The sequence below is a fragment of the Radiomyces spectabilis genome, assembly GCF_025331425.1.
Source record: "Radiomyces spectabilis strain NRRL 2753 chromosome Unknown BYT42scaffold_9, whole genome shotgun sequence".
NCBI classification, from domain to species: Eukaryota; Fungi; Mucoromycota; class Mucoromycetes; order Mucorales; family Radiomycetaceae; genus Radiomyces; species Radiomyces spectabilis.
The window spans coordinates 690493-706157 of NW_026251934.1; the positions used below are offsets into that span (position 1 = coordinate 690493).

Genomic DNA, 15665 nt, shown 5'->3' on the forward strand with positions numbered 1-15665 from the left:
GTTGTCCTAGAACAGTTCATGTCTGATATAAAAACCAAAAATAAAAAAAATGGGCCAACAACTTATTCATTGATATTCCATCATCCAAAGCCGTTTTCCAGTCTCACATTGCTTGCTACATCTATTCATACTGCCTCACAGAATTACCTTTTCACCAATGAATAAGACGATTGGTCCAATGCAGTGGTCCTTTTTTTTTTTTATCCTGGTGCGAATGTAAGTGTTGAGGTTGCTTGTTCATTCGACAAATGAGGGAGTCTAAATTTGCAGTCACGCAGGGGAACTGGCCCAGCTCGTCCTTCCGAAATCTTTAGCTTTATTGCAGTTATTTTTTTTTTTATCTTTTTGGCATTCTTGATAGATTGCAAGAGTTGCATAAAGAATGGAGCAAGCACCATCGACGGATCGTGAAAAAGAGACAAATGCCGTTACAGATCCGGTGTCTGCAAAAGAGCCTGTAAACGATACCGTAGAATCAACCGCGACAACCAACGTGGAAGCAGATACGGTGAATGATGCAGCGGAAGCAAAAGAGGAACCTTCAACGAATGCCGATAATACCCCACCAAAAGAAACCGCCCATCCTGCAGAAACGTCTATTCCAACCGCAGGGTCGACAAGACCTCCACCACCGCCACCGTCCGTGTCACCTCACGGATCACCCATGATGGTTCTTCCACCCGGGTGGACAGAGCATGTAGCTCCCACAGGTCAACCGTATTGGCACAATTCATTCACGGGACAAAGTTCATGGGTTCGGCCACCTCCCGTACCGTTTGTGCCTATGCCACCGCGACCCATGCCGCCTTTTATGCCCGTTGCCCAAGGAGCACCTGTCGCCTCGGTACCCTCGGTGGCGCCAGTACTAAAGAAGCAGAAGCAGAAAAAGTAAGTTTGTCCTTTTAGTACGCTTTGCTTTTGGAACGCAAGACATGGTGGGATTGATAAGGATTGGGTTAGGAAAAAAATTCCAGGCACCAATTGGCTTTTTGTACTTTTGGAAGATGGCCACGAATTTTATTACGATCGCGATACGAAAAAGTCGGTTTGGGAGATGCCTGAAGAGTTGGCAGAACCGATGGAACAGTTACGGAAAAAGGAGGAAGAAGAAGCGGAAGCACAAAAGAAGCGAAAGTTAGAAGAACAAGAAGAAGAAGCAGCCCAGGGAGAAACTAAACGGCAAAAATCAAATGGAGCCGCGGAAGCCCAGGAGGCAGGCGAAGCAACGGAGTAAGTGCACAATGAAAAAATATTTGATGACAAGGGGTTAAATGCGATTGAAAACTTCCTTAGAATGACGGAAGAGGATATTATGTGGCAATTGCAAAATATGGCTCCGGAAGAAATTGCCGAACTTGGCATTGATGTTCCTGGAGATCAAGATGCAGCGGAAGCAAAAGCAGAGGAAACAGTGGCAAAAGATAGTCAAACTGCTGTTGCTCCTGCACCGGCCGTGCCAGACATCTCGGAAGAAGAACGAGTGGAACAATATACAGTAAGTGGAAAATAAAAGCCAAAGACGCGGTCCCCAATCCTCACTGCAAAATGGTCCCCCTTAGCAAATGCTGGCAGAGGTGGATATTGATCCATTTTCAACGTGGGAAAAAGAGTTGCCCAAATTTGTTGGTGACAAAAGGTTTGCATGTAAGTGTAGAATTTGGGCACATATTAAAGAAAACGATGTGATGTACTGAAAATGGATAATGGACTTGTTTTTTTTCTCTCCCTCTAGTGGTCACTTCATCCAGCAAACGAAAGAATCTGTTCAACAACTTCTGCCGTGTGGCAGCTCAGAGAATCAAAGCACAAAGTGCCACTGCAAAGGTAAGCGAAAAGAACCCTCGTTCGTGCGAAAAAAAAAGAGTATACAAATTAATATACATGCAACCACAACAACAAAACAAGTCACCTGAGGAAGATTATGAAGATCTTTTGGAGGAAAAAGCCACGGCAACGATGTATTGGGAAGATTTCCGTCGCAAGGTGAAGGATGATCGACGTTTCAAAGCGATACGTGATCCCAAAATACGTCAGGCCATGTTCAAAGATTACATCAAAGATTTGCGGAAACGCCACGACAAGCCCAAGAGAAAAGAAGACGCGTACATGGATTTACTACATGAAACCAAAGAAATCCGCATCGGCATGCGATGGCGCGATGCTAAACTTATTTTGGAAAAGGATCCGCGATACCGAGCCATTGAATCAAGAACACTACGAGAAGATTTGTTCCGTGATTATTTGGAAGATCTCGAAGACGAGAAACGGCATAAACATCACAGGCATTCATAAAGCAAGGAAAAAAAAAAGTCATAATAAAAAAGAAACAGGCATTCATTTTAATCCCCCTCACACAGTCCAAACCCGTTGAGAAAAAAAGAATAAGGGAAAATAAAGTAAAAATAACCTAACACCGAACAACTGCCGCGGAAGTATGAGACCAGAGCTTGCATTTCGTGGCGGATCTTTCTTGCATGGAAAACAAAAATTTGGGGTTCCTCCAAAAAAGGGGGGGGGGGCGAGTGCCATGCACTCTAAGCCAAGGTGACCGTCGATCCCTAAGTTGACACAAAAAGCAACGCATTAAAAACGACCTATGGATCTGCCGCAGTATGGCGGACGATCGTTGGTGCTTTGATTCGGCAAAGGGGTTCAAAAATGGCAATCAAGCGGGAGATGGTGCAACGCGACCTTTTTTTTTTATTTATTTGGCTGAGTGAGATGCCCTCGCTTGGGATAGACAGTACAGCGTCCCAGCAACAATGCACATCAAGATTTGAAGGACCAAAACAAAGGGTAACAATAAGAAACCATGAACCTTTCATGAGTTTTTTCTCTTTTTGAATGATTTCTCTTAAACGGAACAGGGCCAAGTTTAAAGGATTCACTAAGCCCAGGTCAAGTGACACCATGTTCACTTGAAAATGAGCTCCGCCACCATGGTTGGTTGCACAAAGAAGGAGAAAAACGAGGATCGGTGGGTAGGGCGATCTTTTTTCTGCCTTTTTTTTTCTTTTTGACGACGTGACCGCGAAAACAAGGCACCGATGCGGTGTTTTATTTATTTTTTTCGATTATTGTTCGAGATGAAGGTCTCAGATGAAAGACCGATAATAGGGTAAAAGGAGGATTTGTAATAAAAAGGTGGTATACAAAATTAATAAGGCAAAATATACAAAACAAAAAAGTGTAGGGTGGCAACAAGAACCATGATCAAAGGGGAATAGTTTGGAACAACAAAATGGAAATCAATGAGGAAATCACAAATGACGAGTCAAAAAATCGACACGGAAAGAAAGAACCACAAGAGAAAGAAAACCATCAAGGTAGAAAAACGAAACACCAACCCTTTTTTTTTTATACCGACAAGTGAAAGGTGGAGGTCGTCTCGATGGTGTTGGTTTGCCACTGTTGAGATGTTGGCTCTTCTCTGGTCCAGATTGATGAGAAAAAAAAAAGAATGAGGAATATATGCTGTGAATGTGTGAAGATGGTGGGATTTTTTTTCTTTTCATGTTGCGCGTCGTCCGTTGGATATTTTAGGAGGTCCTGCAGCAAAGCGAACCGATCGTTTGGACTCAAAAGACCCTTCGGAATTTGGAGAATCAGGCGACTGCGGTGGCGTAGCCGGCAGAGGGTCAGACCGTTTCCGTAAGATACTCTGAGTCGCATGCGAGTGTCGGTTGATAATATTGGGTATCTCTCGTATCATTTTTTCGTATTCTTCTTGCTCTCGTCGTTCGTTCTCCTTGATGATCGCTTGCAATATGTCATAACAATCGCGTCGTCGTGCTCCTGAATGATGGTGGTGGTGGTGGTGATGGTTATTAAGGGAAGCGTTGTTTGGATGGGAACGTTGGTGACGAGTTGTGGAATGATTTAGTTTGTCAGGCCAAGTCTCCAGTGTGGGTGATAGTGGTGGGGTTGGCAAGGACATGATGTCCGTCATGTATGTTATTGAGTAAAAATAATAAAAAGGGAAAAAATAGAAAAAAAGTAAAAAATAATGATCGACGGTCGGTTCCCCTCACTTTTTTTATAACTGATTTTTTTTTCAAGCACCGGTGTCGCGTCTGAAACAGAACCAATAACATCGTTGTAAAGTTTACACTGTCACAAGTGGTTGGGATTTCCCTTTTTTTTCTTTTTTACATTGCTGTTTCCCCGGTGACCCACAAAACGTTGGGAGTTTACCAAAGCAATAAACGATCCTCCGTACTAAATCCTATTTAGTTAGTACCGACAAATATCCTAAACGTTTCCACCTTTCTAGCGTCAAAATAATAAAGTAAACTTTCCTTGTAAACTCATTCATCCCACATTTTCTCCTTGCTTTCACTATCCTAACAACCCACAAACCACCTTTTCCACACACAAAAAGACCCCGGCCTTGGGGTTCTCGCCTTTTTTCATCATTTCACCCGTTCATGCATACTGCGTATCTGAAATCGATTCATTCATGTCCGCCTAGACCCTCTCTGTTCTCTCTCTCAGTAAGTTGATCAAAACCGGGCTGCGGATGATCGTCTGCAGATCTTACCATATACAGATGCCGTGTGTTCCACTGCCAAATTGGGAAAAGACGTGAATCAATCATCGATCGTAGTTCCCTTTGTGGTTCCCCACTTTCAAATAAAGAAAATTTACGCCCATACCGCATCCCCAACAACAATCAGATCAATAAAAAAATGACCATGACGTTTTACAATGGTCGATCAACAATGCATCATGGTGAAAAATCCTGGCTTCAACCATTTGAGACTTCATTCTTGAATTTTTTTTGGGTGCTGCACATATGAAACATGTCTGTAAAACTTGGAGACCGGATTTGTCTGATCCCAATCCGAAATGAAATATGCACGTTCGTCGTCATGTGAGTCAACACAAGGAAAAAAGAAACAAAGCACACCGACACCGTCAACGTTGTCAATAGTGATAGAAAAAAAAATCGCTTAATCGTTTTCTCCCCCTCCCTTGTGACAACTTGGGATATCGACCGATTCATCACTTGATACTGTCAGGTTTTTCATGCCATGCGAAAAATAAAAATAAAAATGTGGCCCTTGATTTTCATACTATCTTGTCTCATCATTGATTCCATCGAAAGGTAAAAAGGATAACTATCATCATGTCAACTCCAGCCGAGAAACAAGGTGGTTTTGCGTACTGATTTGTTGTATGGTTCTTGTTTCATTTGTACTGGAGGGGGGGCGGGAACCCATTTCATTGATTTGCTCAAGTGATACGATGCCAAAAAAAATGAGTCATGGTCATATTTGGTATGCAACGTACGGTGGCTAGAAAGGTCTTTGTGATGATTTTAATGTTGAAGGATGGCATAATATGAGTTGACAGGTTGGCTGTAAGCATGATGGGGGAATTTTCTTTCGAGTTTAAATCTATCGGGCACGTTTTCGCTGTGACTTTATTTGATGATCAGCCGTTTTTGTTCTTCTTTGACAGACCGATGGATAATGGGAGTATCACTTACCGTTGATTCTGCTTTTCTCGGTCGTCCTCTCTTTCGTGGCAAGATTTCCTGTGGTGGCTCTTCTGTATCATCGTCTTCCGATCCTTCGTGATCATCTTCTTCATACACCGGCGTCTTGGTAGCACGACGTCGTCGACTTGCACGCTCCGATATGTCCAACACGGTGGTGGTGCCTTTGTTTCCATTGGCTTCGCGTCGCTTATTTAACCGTCTCAAACGTCTCGCCTCCTTTTGTGCAATGACTTCATCCAAATCAACAGTGTCTTGTTCCAACGCCTGACCATAGAAAGTAGGAAAACAAAAAAAAAAAAAATTGAACATCTCACAACCATGCGAACCTTGTGTGTTTCAACTTACATTAAGCCATTGATCTTCTGTCAAGCCATCATCGTACCGTACGTGATCTCTCACACGTTGACCACGACCGAGCTCCATCGGTGATCCTTCACTTTCTTCCACGACTTCATCGTGTCGCAACTCTTCTGGAAGCTCATCTTCTTGAATCAATCGCTCCGGTTTTTTACCTCGACCACCGCTGCGCCGCCATTCTTCCGTATCGCGTCGTTCACGTTCGGCATCAATCCTGTTGAACACTTCAATTTCTGATTCGTTTCGTTTCAGCATCTCGTTTAACTCTTCATCATCCAAATCTTCATCCTCATCATTGGTCTGATCATCATTTTTATCTTCCAAAAGCGATCGCTGTAAAAAGAAAAAAAAATCATTCATTTTCAGCCGTCGTCCATACATGCATCGAAAAAAGCCATGTCGAAACCATGATCTGTTTGTTTCAAAGGCCTTACCAGGAATGCTTCTCGGTCCTCTTCGGTACTTCGATTATCGAATTTACCAGCCTGGATGACTTTGCCATCAATGTCCAACTTGTAGTTGGCGCGGGCCAGAATGTTTTCTTCAATGGAATTGGTCGAGATCAGACGGAAAATGCGCACTTCTTTGGTCTGACCAATACGATGAGCACGATCCTGCGCTTGCAAATCCTGATGCGGGTTCCTGCATAAGGTAACATCATGTGTTCAGTTCATACCATCCTTTTTTTTTTTAATCCATTTCGGGTATCAAGGGACTAAAAAAGTAATCAACGTCCGCTTACCAATCCGAATCAAAAATGATCACGGTATCGGCTGATTGTAAGTTCAGGCCAAGGCCACCGGCACGTGTACTGAGTAAAAACGCAAAATAGGGAGAATCCGGAGCATTGAACATTTGCAGCAATTGTGAACGATCATCCGACTGAGGAAAAACAAAAAGTGGCGCACATTAAACCCACGGGAACTTTCACATGTTTCATCGTTTCCACCCGTCCTGTTAGCTTTACCTTGGTGGATCCGTCGAGTCGTAAATAGTTATAACCTCTGTAAACCATAAAATCTTCCATGATCGTCATGATTTGCGTCATTTGGAAAAAGATCAACACCTGGAAAAAACCATAAAGTCAGCCACCAAACTAGGTTGAATTTGTGTACTTGCCAGCTCTTCTCCACTTACCCTGTGACCTGTCTGCTGTAGTTTGGGTAATATACGATCCAATAATTCAAACTTTCCAGAGGTTCGGTAAAGTAAGTTGTTGGACTGGTGCGATGGATTCACAGCGTTTTCCACTTCCTCAAACACAAAGGGATGGTTGCAGATCTTTCGCAGCTGCATGATCTTATTGTTCAATCCGCGGATCCCCGTTTTCCTTGGACGACGTGTGAGTATAAAAACAAGCCTATCTTGGTTTTTTGAAATGGTGGTCATTTGGCTTACCCTTTGGCTCCGGTGTAGAACTGTCGATTTTTTTTCATTTGCGAGTATAGCTTGGCCTGCAATGCCGACAACCTGCATTTGATGACGCGTTCGACTTTATCGGGAAGTTCGGCTTCCACGTCCTTCTTTAGGCGACGCAATAAGAAGGGACGCAGCACTTTATGCAGACGCTTGATAATCAGCAGCTGCTCTTCTTCGTTCAGTTCGATTCGGTCCTGTACCCCCTGATTATTGAAAGGCGTATTAAACCATTCTTCAAAGCTTTTCACACTCTGGAAAATCTTTGGAAGAATGAAATTCAAGAGCGCCCACAACTCTGGCAGATTGTTCTACGTGCAAAATCATTAAGTACCAACCAACCAACCCACCACCCAGTCCTACATAGAATTTCTTGATGCGTACCTGCAAAGGTGTACCAGTGAGAATCAAGCGATATCTGGAGTGATAATACTGACGCAAGACTAACGTCAGTTTGGAATTGGTGTTCTTCATACGGTGACCTTCATCAATGATCATGTGAAGCCACTTGATCTTGCTCAAAATCGGTCGATCCTTGATAATGTATTCAAAGGTAGTCAAAAGCACCTGGAAGTTGCCGTAGCGAATATCGTATTGCAGACCTTTTCGGACCGTCGGCGTTCCCTTGTACACAATCTTGCTCACCGACGGAGCCCATTTTTCAAATTCAAGTGTCCAGTTGGTCAATGTACTAGCGCGGTTTGAGGTGAGTCATTTTTAGCTGCGGATTATCTCTTCTTGTTTTTGGGGGTTACTCACGACAGCGGAACAATGATCAAGTAGGGGCCATTCTGCTTCTTCTTCTCAATGAGATAGGTAATCAGACTGATGGTCTGGATCGTTTTTCCCAGACCCATTTCATCGGCCAAAATGCCATTCAAATGATTGTTATACAGGGATACCATCCACTGGAGACCTTTGACCTGTGGAGAGAGCATCGGTGAGATATTCTATCCCCATGGCCTCCTGCCCGCTATATACCTGATAATCTTTCAGTTTGCCGCCGACCAGGATACTGGGTTGAGAGACTTGTTCCTTGATACGATGGGTCACTTGGAAGTAATCGGTCTTGGATCTTGCATCCTATAAAAAATTGATGAGTGACATGATTTTTCTTTTTTCACCGTTTCCCTGAAGAGTGCCTTCTTTTTCTTTCGACAAGGGGAAAAGGAATCTAGGAGGGTACTTACAGTTTCTTCAATGTCTTCGTCCGAGATAGGTTCAAATTCATCTCTTGCGTACCGTGCCTCATTTTGTTGCACAACGACGGCTTCTGTCAAGGATTCCAAGAAGGATCCGGTTTGTTTCAACAATTGGGTCAACCGGGTGTCCTTTGCTTCATCAATCAGCTTCATGTACGCTTCTTCATCATCCATCTTCAACGCGAGAATACGCTCTTTGGAGATCCTTTCCGATTTCTTTTGTTCCTCCTTTTCAATGTGTTGATGGAACTGCTGTACCGCGCGTCCCAGTTTGGATTGTTTCGTTCGCCATGTCTCTTGGACACGGATCAACTCTCGACCATGGTCACAGATGGTTTGCAAGTAATCCAAATGTTTCTGTTTTTCGCGGTATTCTCGATCAAGACGTTGTTGTCGTTCGATTTTCTCGGTCATGCGTGCCTCACGCAGTGTTTGCTTCTTCATGCGTCGGTAGGCCAGCCGATCCACCGATGTATCCAGCATGGTGGAAGCATTCATTCCACGCATAATTTCTTCCCGAAGCTTTTTCCAATGCGTCTTTAATCAACTTTTTCTTCTGTTCCATTGCGATCCATTGAATCCTATCATAAACAACCACTCACCTTTTTCTGCTTGTTAAGCAATCTTAGTGCTTTCAATTCAATAATAGCTTTGGACTTGATGGTAGATAGGGGAGCAAAGTCATTGCTAAAATCCTCGTCTGGGCCAAGCATGCGTTGAGTTCGATCGTCCAACAAATTACTGGGAAGTTTCTCCAATTCGTTGATGCGATACTGCACACGCGCTTGTAATTGACGATCTCGCTCCGAGAGGAGCGTTTCTGTGTCCAAATCTAAAGGAAATGGGAATTGCGGTGAAGGCAAAGGAGAAGCGTCCGCCAAAGTCGCATCTTTTGATAAACTGTAAAGCGGAGCGTGCGATAAAGTTGACACCGTGGACGGATCGATTGCGGATAATGAAGCATGACCCTTGTCAGAAGAACTCGCTGACGCTGTCGGTGTCGTCTCTGCTTGTCGTGAGGAGGGTCCCTGAAGCAACATCTGTTGCAACGTAGTTGGCAATGGCATGTTTTTTGAGATGAGTCGATAGGCCGTCATTTGTTGAATAAGTAATCGTTGCTGATCGCTTGTCAATGATGTAGTTGCAGGTGCATCTGATCATTTTACAAGTAAATAGCAGAGGTGTTGAATTAGCTTGGGCATTGGGAAGAGTGTCGTTATGTAATACCTGCATCTGGGTCGTCCAGTGACATGGTTTGATGGTCGGTTGCTGAATCGATCGACAAGGATGTTGACTTTGTAGACGGGTGAGCTTGAACATTGCGCAAGAAGTGCATAATCTCTCCGAATTCGACACAGTTTTCTTCATTTGCACCTTGATGTTGAAGTGATTTTGCTCGCTATTCCATTTTCAGGTACGAATTTTATCAGTACGCATCAACAGACAAAGAACAGGACTGAGAAAAAAGCCAGGAGACAAGAAAAAAAAAGACTGTACCTTTATGAGACTGTTGAGCTTCTCTTTATTAAAATAGCCAGGTGCCATGTTAATGGGCGATATGGAATAACTGGTAGCAACAGACGTACTCATCGTCGGTCGTAGCACACAGATCAAGGAACAAGAGAATTCAGTGCAAAGAAACGCAAAATGTCGTGTACTGAAAAAGGATCCAAGCTAGGTTTTTGCCGTATGCTTCTCTTTTTTTTTTCTGGGAAAAGAGACCTGTCAATGGAAGAAGGGAAAGAAAATTTAATGGGTAATCAGGTAGATCAGCGAGAAGAAAAAAAGAACGTGTTGGTGGATCTACCCAAAGGGAACGCGTTCCAGAAGTTAAATAAAATGAAGCCCCGAAAAAAAAAAGATCCCAAAGCGCAGGCAGGAGAAAATGAGTGAAATGGGAAACGGTGGTTGCTCATTCAGCGAAAATTGAACAAATCTAGACGTCATCGCTTTTAAGACTCCGCCGGACTTGCTATCAATTCATGATGGGAAGGTGCTTGTCCTTTTAAAGATCAAGAGGATATTCCTAAAGACAAAATTGCGATATGTAACATATAGCCTTCTGTAGTCTTTTTTTTCTTTTGCAGCTTGATAGTATTATGCTGTCTTATTGTTGATATTCGAAGGTGCGTTTGAACTTGATTGGGACGGTCGGAGTACGAACTGAATTCGTGGCGTCACCGACCTTCTAATCCGTCTGCGTTGCTTTTTTGTCGCCCCCCCATTCACCCATGAACTCACGGGTTTAAGGTCTCTCTTTTCTTGTAAGTTATCGTACTCCTTGCTCGTTTTTACGGCTATCTTGTTAAAACACCTTTGGGGGGTTCTCCTTTTCTGCCCATTAAACGTCCTCATCATTCCATTCTTGCTTTGACTTGTTGTAATCTGTTTTTCTGGGATTTCGTCATTTTTCCTTTTTCTATTTTTCCCTTTTGGCCTCTTCCTTTTTTTTTCTCTCTCTTTCTCTCACTTTTTTTTTTTTTTGGGTGATTTTCTCATTCGGCTGTTACTAAAAAGACATTTATTAGTCTTTCATCATCTTGCTCGTAATTTGCTATCGGTTGTCTTCAGGATCCCGCCCATCAGCTTCTTTCATCTAGTCCCAATTTCATCCCTCTGCCAATCTCAACACAAATGACCGCTGTAAGCTCTGTTGCTGACGTTGATGCCTGGATCACACAACTTTCGGAATGCAAACAGTTACCAGAAAGTGACATCAAGAAACTGTGTGATAAGGTGGGCCTTTTTTGCATCTGAAAAAAAACACATACCGCTCTTTTTTTTTTTTCCTTTTTGACATATTGGAAATTGATACACTGAGAATTAGGCACGTGAAATATTGTTGGTAGAATCCAACGTACAGCCCGTCCGTTGTCCCGTTACTGTGTGTGGTAAATGATGCAGTGCTTTTTTTTTCTATTTTCTTGTTTTTTCCTCTTGATATCTGGTTTGATGGGTTCTGGGTTGTTGAAGCGAGAAAAAAAAAGCGGGCAAAGATGGAAAAAAAAAGATGAGAGAGAAAGAGAGGGAAGACGAGGAGTGCCAAACATGGTTCAAGTAGAGATACTGATAAGCGTTCCCCCAAAAAAATCTAGGTGATATCCATGGTCAATTTCACGATTTGCAAGAACTTTTCCGTATTGGTGGCAATTCCCCTGATACGAATTATCTGTTCATGGGTGATTACGTCGATCGTGGTTACTACTCGGTGGAAACCGTGACGCTGCTCGTCGCATTGAAGGTTCGCTACAAGGATCGTGTGACCATTCTCCGCGGCAATCACGAATCTCGTCAAATCACTCAAGTATACGGTTTCTACGATGAATGTCTGCGAAAATATGGCAACGCCAACGTCTGGAAAATGTTTACCGACTTATTCGATTACCTTCCCTTGACCGCTCTTATCGAAGACCAGGTGCGTCTTTTTTTTTTTTTTTTTTTTTTTTTTGCTCAGTACAAAACTGGTTCAAGGCCCCAAATCAATTAACCCTTTTTGTTATGTCTTGCTAGATCTTCTGTCTCCATGGCGGTTTATCACCCTCTATCGACACATTGGACCAGATTCGTTCATTGGATCGTATCCAGGAAGTGCCACACGAAGGTCCCATGTGCGACCTTTTATGGTCAGATCCTGATGATCGATGTGGCTGGGGCATTTCTCCCCGTGGTGCAGGTTATACATTTGGTCAAGATATCTCAGAGACTTTCAACCATAATAACGGCTTGACACTTGTCGCAAGAGCACATCAATTGGTCATGGAGGTAAACCGACTTGCTCTTCCCTTAGTTTTTGTATGACGGTATTCATGCGTGAATTTTTTTTTTTTAAAATAGGGATATAATTGGTGCCACGATCGTAACGTAGTGACCATTTTCAGTGCCCCCAACTATTGTTACCGTTGCGGCAATCAAGCAGCTATCATGGAGATCGATGAACATCTGAAATATACATTGTAAGTGATGACTTGGCTTTCTAGGTAACAAGGAATATCTTTTGCTTATCTTGGATGATTTCACAGCCTTCAATTTGACCCTGCACCCAGACGCGGTGAACCTCATGTTACCCGACGTACGCCAGACTACTTCCTATAAAAAAAGTCTACGAATTTCCATATGTTTCTGGCCCAAAGAAATACGATAATGTCTGTAAAAGAAAAAACACAAACAAAAATTCCGGGATACGGTTTCCAACTCAAACGACTGTATCCTTTCTCTTCTTTTTTTTTCTTATATCGCTTTGCCAATGTATACTTTATCTCTCTTTTTTCTTCCTTTCATAGTTGATGAGTTTTTGATCCCCCTTTTGGATGTTCTTTCTTTTTCCTGTTTGCCATGTGGTATCAGTCCTATCTGAAACAAGCGATTATGTTAAAAAAAAACTATCTCCTTCGTTTTCACTCTGTTGTCTCTGTCTCTCTCTCTCTCTCTCTTTTCCTTTTGACCCTGCAAAACCAACCAAAAGAAAGGCTGTACCCATTAGATGAACGTATAAAAAATAATAATCAAGAAATGAGTGTTGCTAGCTTGCACATTATTTGGGATTTCAGCGGCCCAGTTGAACGCTCGAGACACCAAGATGGAGTTGACTCTTTTTTTTTTTCCAAGAGTATATTCACACTTGATGAGAGATCACTTTTTGTTGTGAGCTTTTCTGAAAATTTTTTTAAGGGAAAACCGTGGGCTTTCAAATGTATTGTAAAGCAATGACAAAATCGGCTCCCCAGGGGACAGTCCAGCCTTTGACGCCGGCTCGCTTCCAACATAAACGTGGTATACCTAAATCTACCATGTACAATTCACCGGTAATGGACGGCGAAACGCATCCTGTTTTCGGTGCACCTAAACACAGCGTCCACATAGGACGCACATGATATAATGTGTGATGGATATCTCCTGTTACGCATTCAAATCCATCGTTCAGTCAACTCAATCAGTTATCACCCACCGAACCACGTCTACGTTTACCTGTACCAGCATCCACACCACTGGGGAAATCAATACTCAACACGGGCGACCGCTGTTCATTGCACCAGCTAATCATATCACAATAAGTTCGATACAGGCCCGTTTCTTCTTCCAAATCATCAATATTGTCCTGGGTTCCCAGCATGGCATCAATAATTAAATCGATTCCCGATACTTTAAGAGCTATGAAATCATCATTGAGTGGGATGTTTTTCTTTTGCCAACCACTTCCTGTATAACGATTCAAAGACTTACTGTGGACTTGACGCGCAATGGGAACACCCATCGCCTGCAATATCCGTTCTTGACAAGTCATTTGTTCCGGTAACATGTCTTTTTCGCCCGCTATACTAACAATCACACGACATCCATGATTCGATAGGTGACGTGCACATGCTAGACCATAAGCGCCCATCTTATTGCAACCAGCAAGTACCACCACCGTCAATGGATCACTCGGATATATTCGTTGACTCGCTCCTGTCCGGCATGGTCAGGAAAACCGATTTCAATTTTTTCTCAATTGGCAAGCTATGAGCTGTGATTCACTCACCCATTTTCTGCATGGCCAACAAACATGCTCCTCTTCCTCCATTTTCAATCAGTTGTTCTTCGTTCGGTCCAGTGTTTTTGACTAGAGTAGCGTCAATCGATCCGTCCGCAATACCTGTGCCTGTCCCCTTCCCAAACTTACTGCATTCATGTTCCGCATGGGCCATCTGTAATAGGGAAACAGGTGGACATGCTACGCGGTAAGAACTGGAGACAAGGTTGACGGTCTTTTTTCGCTGATGCATAGAATGCTTCGTAGCGGATTCGTCCGGTGTTTGCGACTCAATGTCACTTTCATCCCCTCTGTCTGTAGGCCCCTCACACGGACTGTCGCTACGGTAGGAGGATTCATTATCCAGCACATTCTCGCTAGGTAGCAAGTTGATTTTGTCGGGCTTGGAATGGATCTCATTGGATTTCTGCGGCAGTCGATTCAATGTTACCAATAATGCTTCAGGTGCTGTTTCATCCGATTCCTATACGCAAATACACACAAGAAATTCCGTATCATAATGAATAAAAAAAAGAGGACAAGTGGATTTTGTGGTTGGATAGCCAGTGCGACAGTCGATCACTTACTCTAATCTCGGCAAACACCTTCTTTTTATCAAACATATCGAGATTAGCTTGGAAATCAAATTCGTGTTCTTTAAATTCATCCACGCTCTCGTCGGCCCAGCCGTTTTCCTTTGCATTTTTGCGTGGCGGTGGTTGCAACTGTTGCTTTTGACGTCGTGACACTATAGAAAAGGGGTAAAAAAACAAAAAGATAGTACAACGGTATGATGAGCGTCATCGGCATTGGAATGGTAACCATGGTTCACGGTATTTTGGAATATTACTGGTATCAGAAGCCGATTTTGTAGGTATGCCTCCACGGTTCGCCTGTCACAGATTGAAAATGAATGATCCAAAGAAAACAAAAAGCTTGCCCATTCGCTGATGTCTGTCTACCTTTATATTTCGCGACGAGTTGGGTTCTTGATTTGATAAACGTGGAGTTTTCGCATTACTGTTGGTTGCTTTGGTTTTCTTGCCTGAAGGAACCGTTTTCGTGTCCAGGCTCTTGGTGACGCGAGCGGTGGGCGTTAGTGTTTGTGTTGGCGGTTGGGCGGGAACAGGCGATGCGGGTTTTTCAGAAGGTAGAACTTCCAAGTCTTTTATATCGGTACCGACCACACCATAGATGGGAGTCCGATGAGACGCAAGTCCAGGGAAGTGTAGGTTCACTGAAGATCACCGGTTAAACATGAGCAATGAGGGATTTTTGCGTAATAAAAAAGGGTGCATAGTGTGTACCGTCATTAAGTGTCATTTGCTGAGTGGTGGTATCAATGTGTGAGACGGTGCCGTCCAGGCGTAAGCCAGAGTGAAGCGTCACTGCTACACGCACGCCAATGAATGAGTCGGCCATTGTTCAACTATAATCTTGTTTCTTTTCTGGTTTTTTGCACTCGAAATAAAAACAATAAATTACAAAGAGAGCCCCCCCAAAAAAAGATAATCAATGGAACTCTCTCAATTCCCCGTCTTTTGGTCGTACTAAAAACCGAAAATTCATCCCTCCACTATCTTTTCTTTTTTTAAATACCGAACATCACTTTCATCCATCCACTGATAAAAGCTTCACTTTTTCGCTCCCTTCATACAAAGCATCTATCTTATTCAAC

The 15665-nt window shown here is 43.1% G+C and overlaps 5 protein-coding genes across 5 annotated transcripts; 2 read left to right on the top strand and 3 right to left on the bottom strand.

Moving 5' to 3' along the window:
• Positions 1-292: 292 nt before the first annotated feature.
• On the top strand, positions 293-2413 carry BYT42DRAFT_576131 (uncharacterized protein). The gene is made up of 6 exons (XM_051569020.1): positions 293-888; positions 961-1230; positions 1294-1495; positions 1560-1644; positions 1733-1824; positions 1906-2413. The coding sequence occupies exons 1-6, from the start codon at positions 383-385 to the stop codon at positions 2290-2292; spliced, it is 1542 nt and encodes a 513-aa protein (XP_051421637.1). The 5' UTR covers positions 293-382; the 3' UTR covers positions 2293-2413.
• Positions 2414-3511: 1098 nt separating this feature from the next.
• BYT42DRAFT_615546 (uncharacterized protein) lies at positions 3512-3937 on the bottom strand (the record flags this gene model as incomplete). Its single annotated transcript, XM_051571969.1, has 1 exon — positions 3512-3937. One exon carries the CDS (start codon positions 3935-3937, stop codon positions 3512-3514), a length of 426 nt encoding a protein of 141 aa, XP_051421638.1.
• Positions 3938-4165: 228 nt separating this feature from the next.
• On the bottom strand, positions 4166-10374 carry BYT42DRAFT_606303 (SNF2 family N-terminal domain-containing protein). Its single transcript, XM_051571148.1, has 15 exons — positions 9976-10374; positions 9706-9877; positions 9081-9631; positions 8467-9000; positions 8258-8359; positions 8036-8199; positions 7661-7967; positions 7259-7587; positions 6998-7190; positions 6828-6926; positions 6603-6742; positions 6295-6502; positions 5849-6193; positions 5492-5767; positions 4166-4625 (listed from the first exon to the last, which is right to left on the bottom strand). The coding sequence occupies exons 1-15, from the start codon at positions 10066-10068 to the stop codon at positions 4590-4592; spliced, it is 3549 nt and encodes a 1182-aa protein (XP_051421639.1). The 5' UTR covers positions 10069-10374; the 3' UTR covers positions 4166-4589.
• Positions 10375-10671: 297 nt separating this feature from the next.
• Positions 10672-13058, top strand: BYT42DRAFT_576148 (serine/threonine-protein phosphatase 2A catalytic subunit alpha isoform). The gene is made up of 6 exons (XM_051569021.1): positions 10672-11214; positions 11306-11369; positions 11574-11893; positions 11989-12240; positions 12313-12431; positions 12498-13058. Exons 1-6 carry the CDS (start codon positions 11113-11115, stop codon positions 12568-12570), a joined length of 930 nt encoding a protein of 309 aa, XP_051421640.1. The 5' UTR covers positions 10672-11112; the 3' UTR covers positions 12571-13058.
• On the bottom strand, positions 13059-15480 carry BYT42DRAFT_576152 (YjeF N-terminal domain-containing protein). The gene is made up of 9 exons (XM_051569022.1): positions 15295-15480; positions 14950-15224; positions 14838-14880; positions 14575-14735; positions 14138-14471; positions 13997-14077; positions 13699-13923; positions 13444-13626; positions 13059-13371 (listed from the first exon to the last, which is right to left on the bottom strand). The coding sequence occupies exons 1-9, from the start codon at positions 15407-15409 to the stop codon at positions 13163-13165; spliced, it is 1626 nt and encodes a 541-aa protein (XP_051421641.1). The 5' UTR covers positions 15410-15480; the 3' UTR covers positions 13059-13162.
• Positions 15481-15665: the final 185 nt, after the last annotated feature.

Coding starts and splice junctions, on each gene's coding strand:
- BYT42DRAFT_576131 (XM_051569020.1), top strand. CDS start 383: ATGGAGCAAGCACCATCGACGGATCGTGAAAAAGAGACAAATGCCGTT. Junction 889..960: donor AAGAAGCAGAAGCAGAAAAA/GTAAGTTTGTCC, acceptor GGATTGGGTTAG/GAAAAAAATTCCAGGCACCA. Junction 1,645..1,732: donor TGGTGACAAAAGGTTTGCAT/GTAAGTGTAGAA, acceptor CTCTCCCTCTAG/TGGTCACTTCATCCAGCAAA.
- BYT42DRAFT_606303 (XM_051571148.1), bottom strand. CDS start 10,068: ATGAGTACGTCTGTTGCTACCAGTTATTCCATATCGCCCATTAACATG. Junction 9,878..9,975: donor AGCTCAACAGTCTCATAAAG/GTACAGTCTTTT, acceptor AAAATGGAATAG/CGAGCAAAATCACTTCAACA. Junction 9,001..9,080: donor TGCTTAACAAGCAGAAAAAG/GTGAGTGGTTGT, acceptor CATTGGAAAAAG/CTTCGGGAAGAAATTATGCG.
- BYT42DRAFT_576148 (XM_051569021.1), top strand. CDS start 11,113: ATGACCGCTGTAAGCTCTGTTGCTGACGTTGATGCCTGGATCACACAA. Junction 11,370..11,573: donor TTGTCCCGTTACTGTGTGTG/GTAAATGATGCA, acceptor AAAAAAATCTAG/GTGATATCCATGGTCAATTT. Junction 12,241..12,312: donor CACATCAATTGGTCATGGAG/GTAAACCGACTT, acceptor TTTTTAAAATAG/GGATATAATTGGTGCCACGA.
- BYT42DRAFT_576152 (XM_051569022.1), bottom strand. CDS start 15,409: ATGGCCGACTCATTCATTGGCGTGCGTGTAGCAGTGACGCTTCACTCT. Junction 15,225..15,294: donor GCAAATGACACTTAATGACG/GTACACACTATG, acceptor GGTGATCTTCAG/TGAACCTACACTTCCCTGGA. Junction 14,472..14,574: donor AGGTGTTTGCCGAGATTAGA/GTAAGTGATCGA, acceptor ATTTGCGTATAG/GAATCGGATGAAACAGCACC.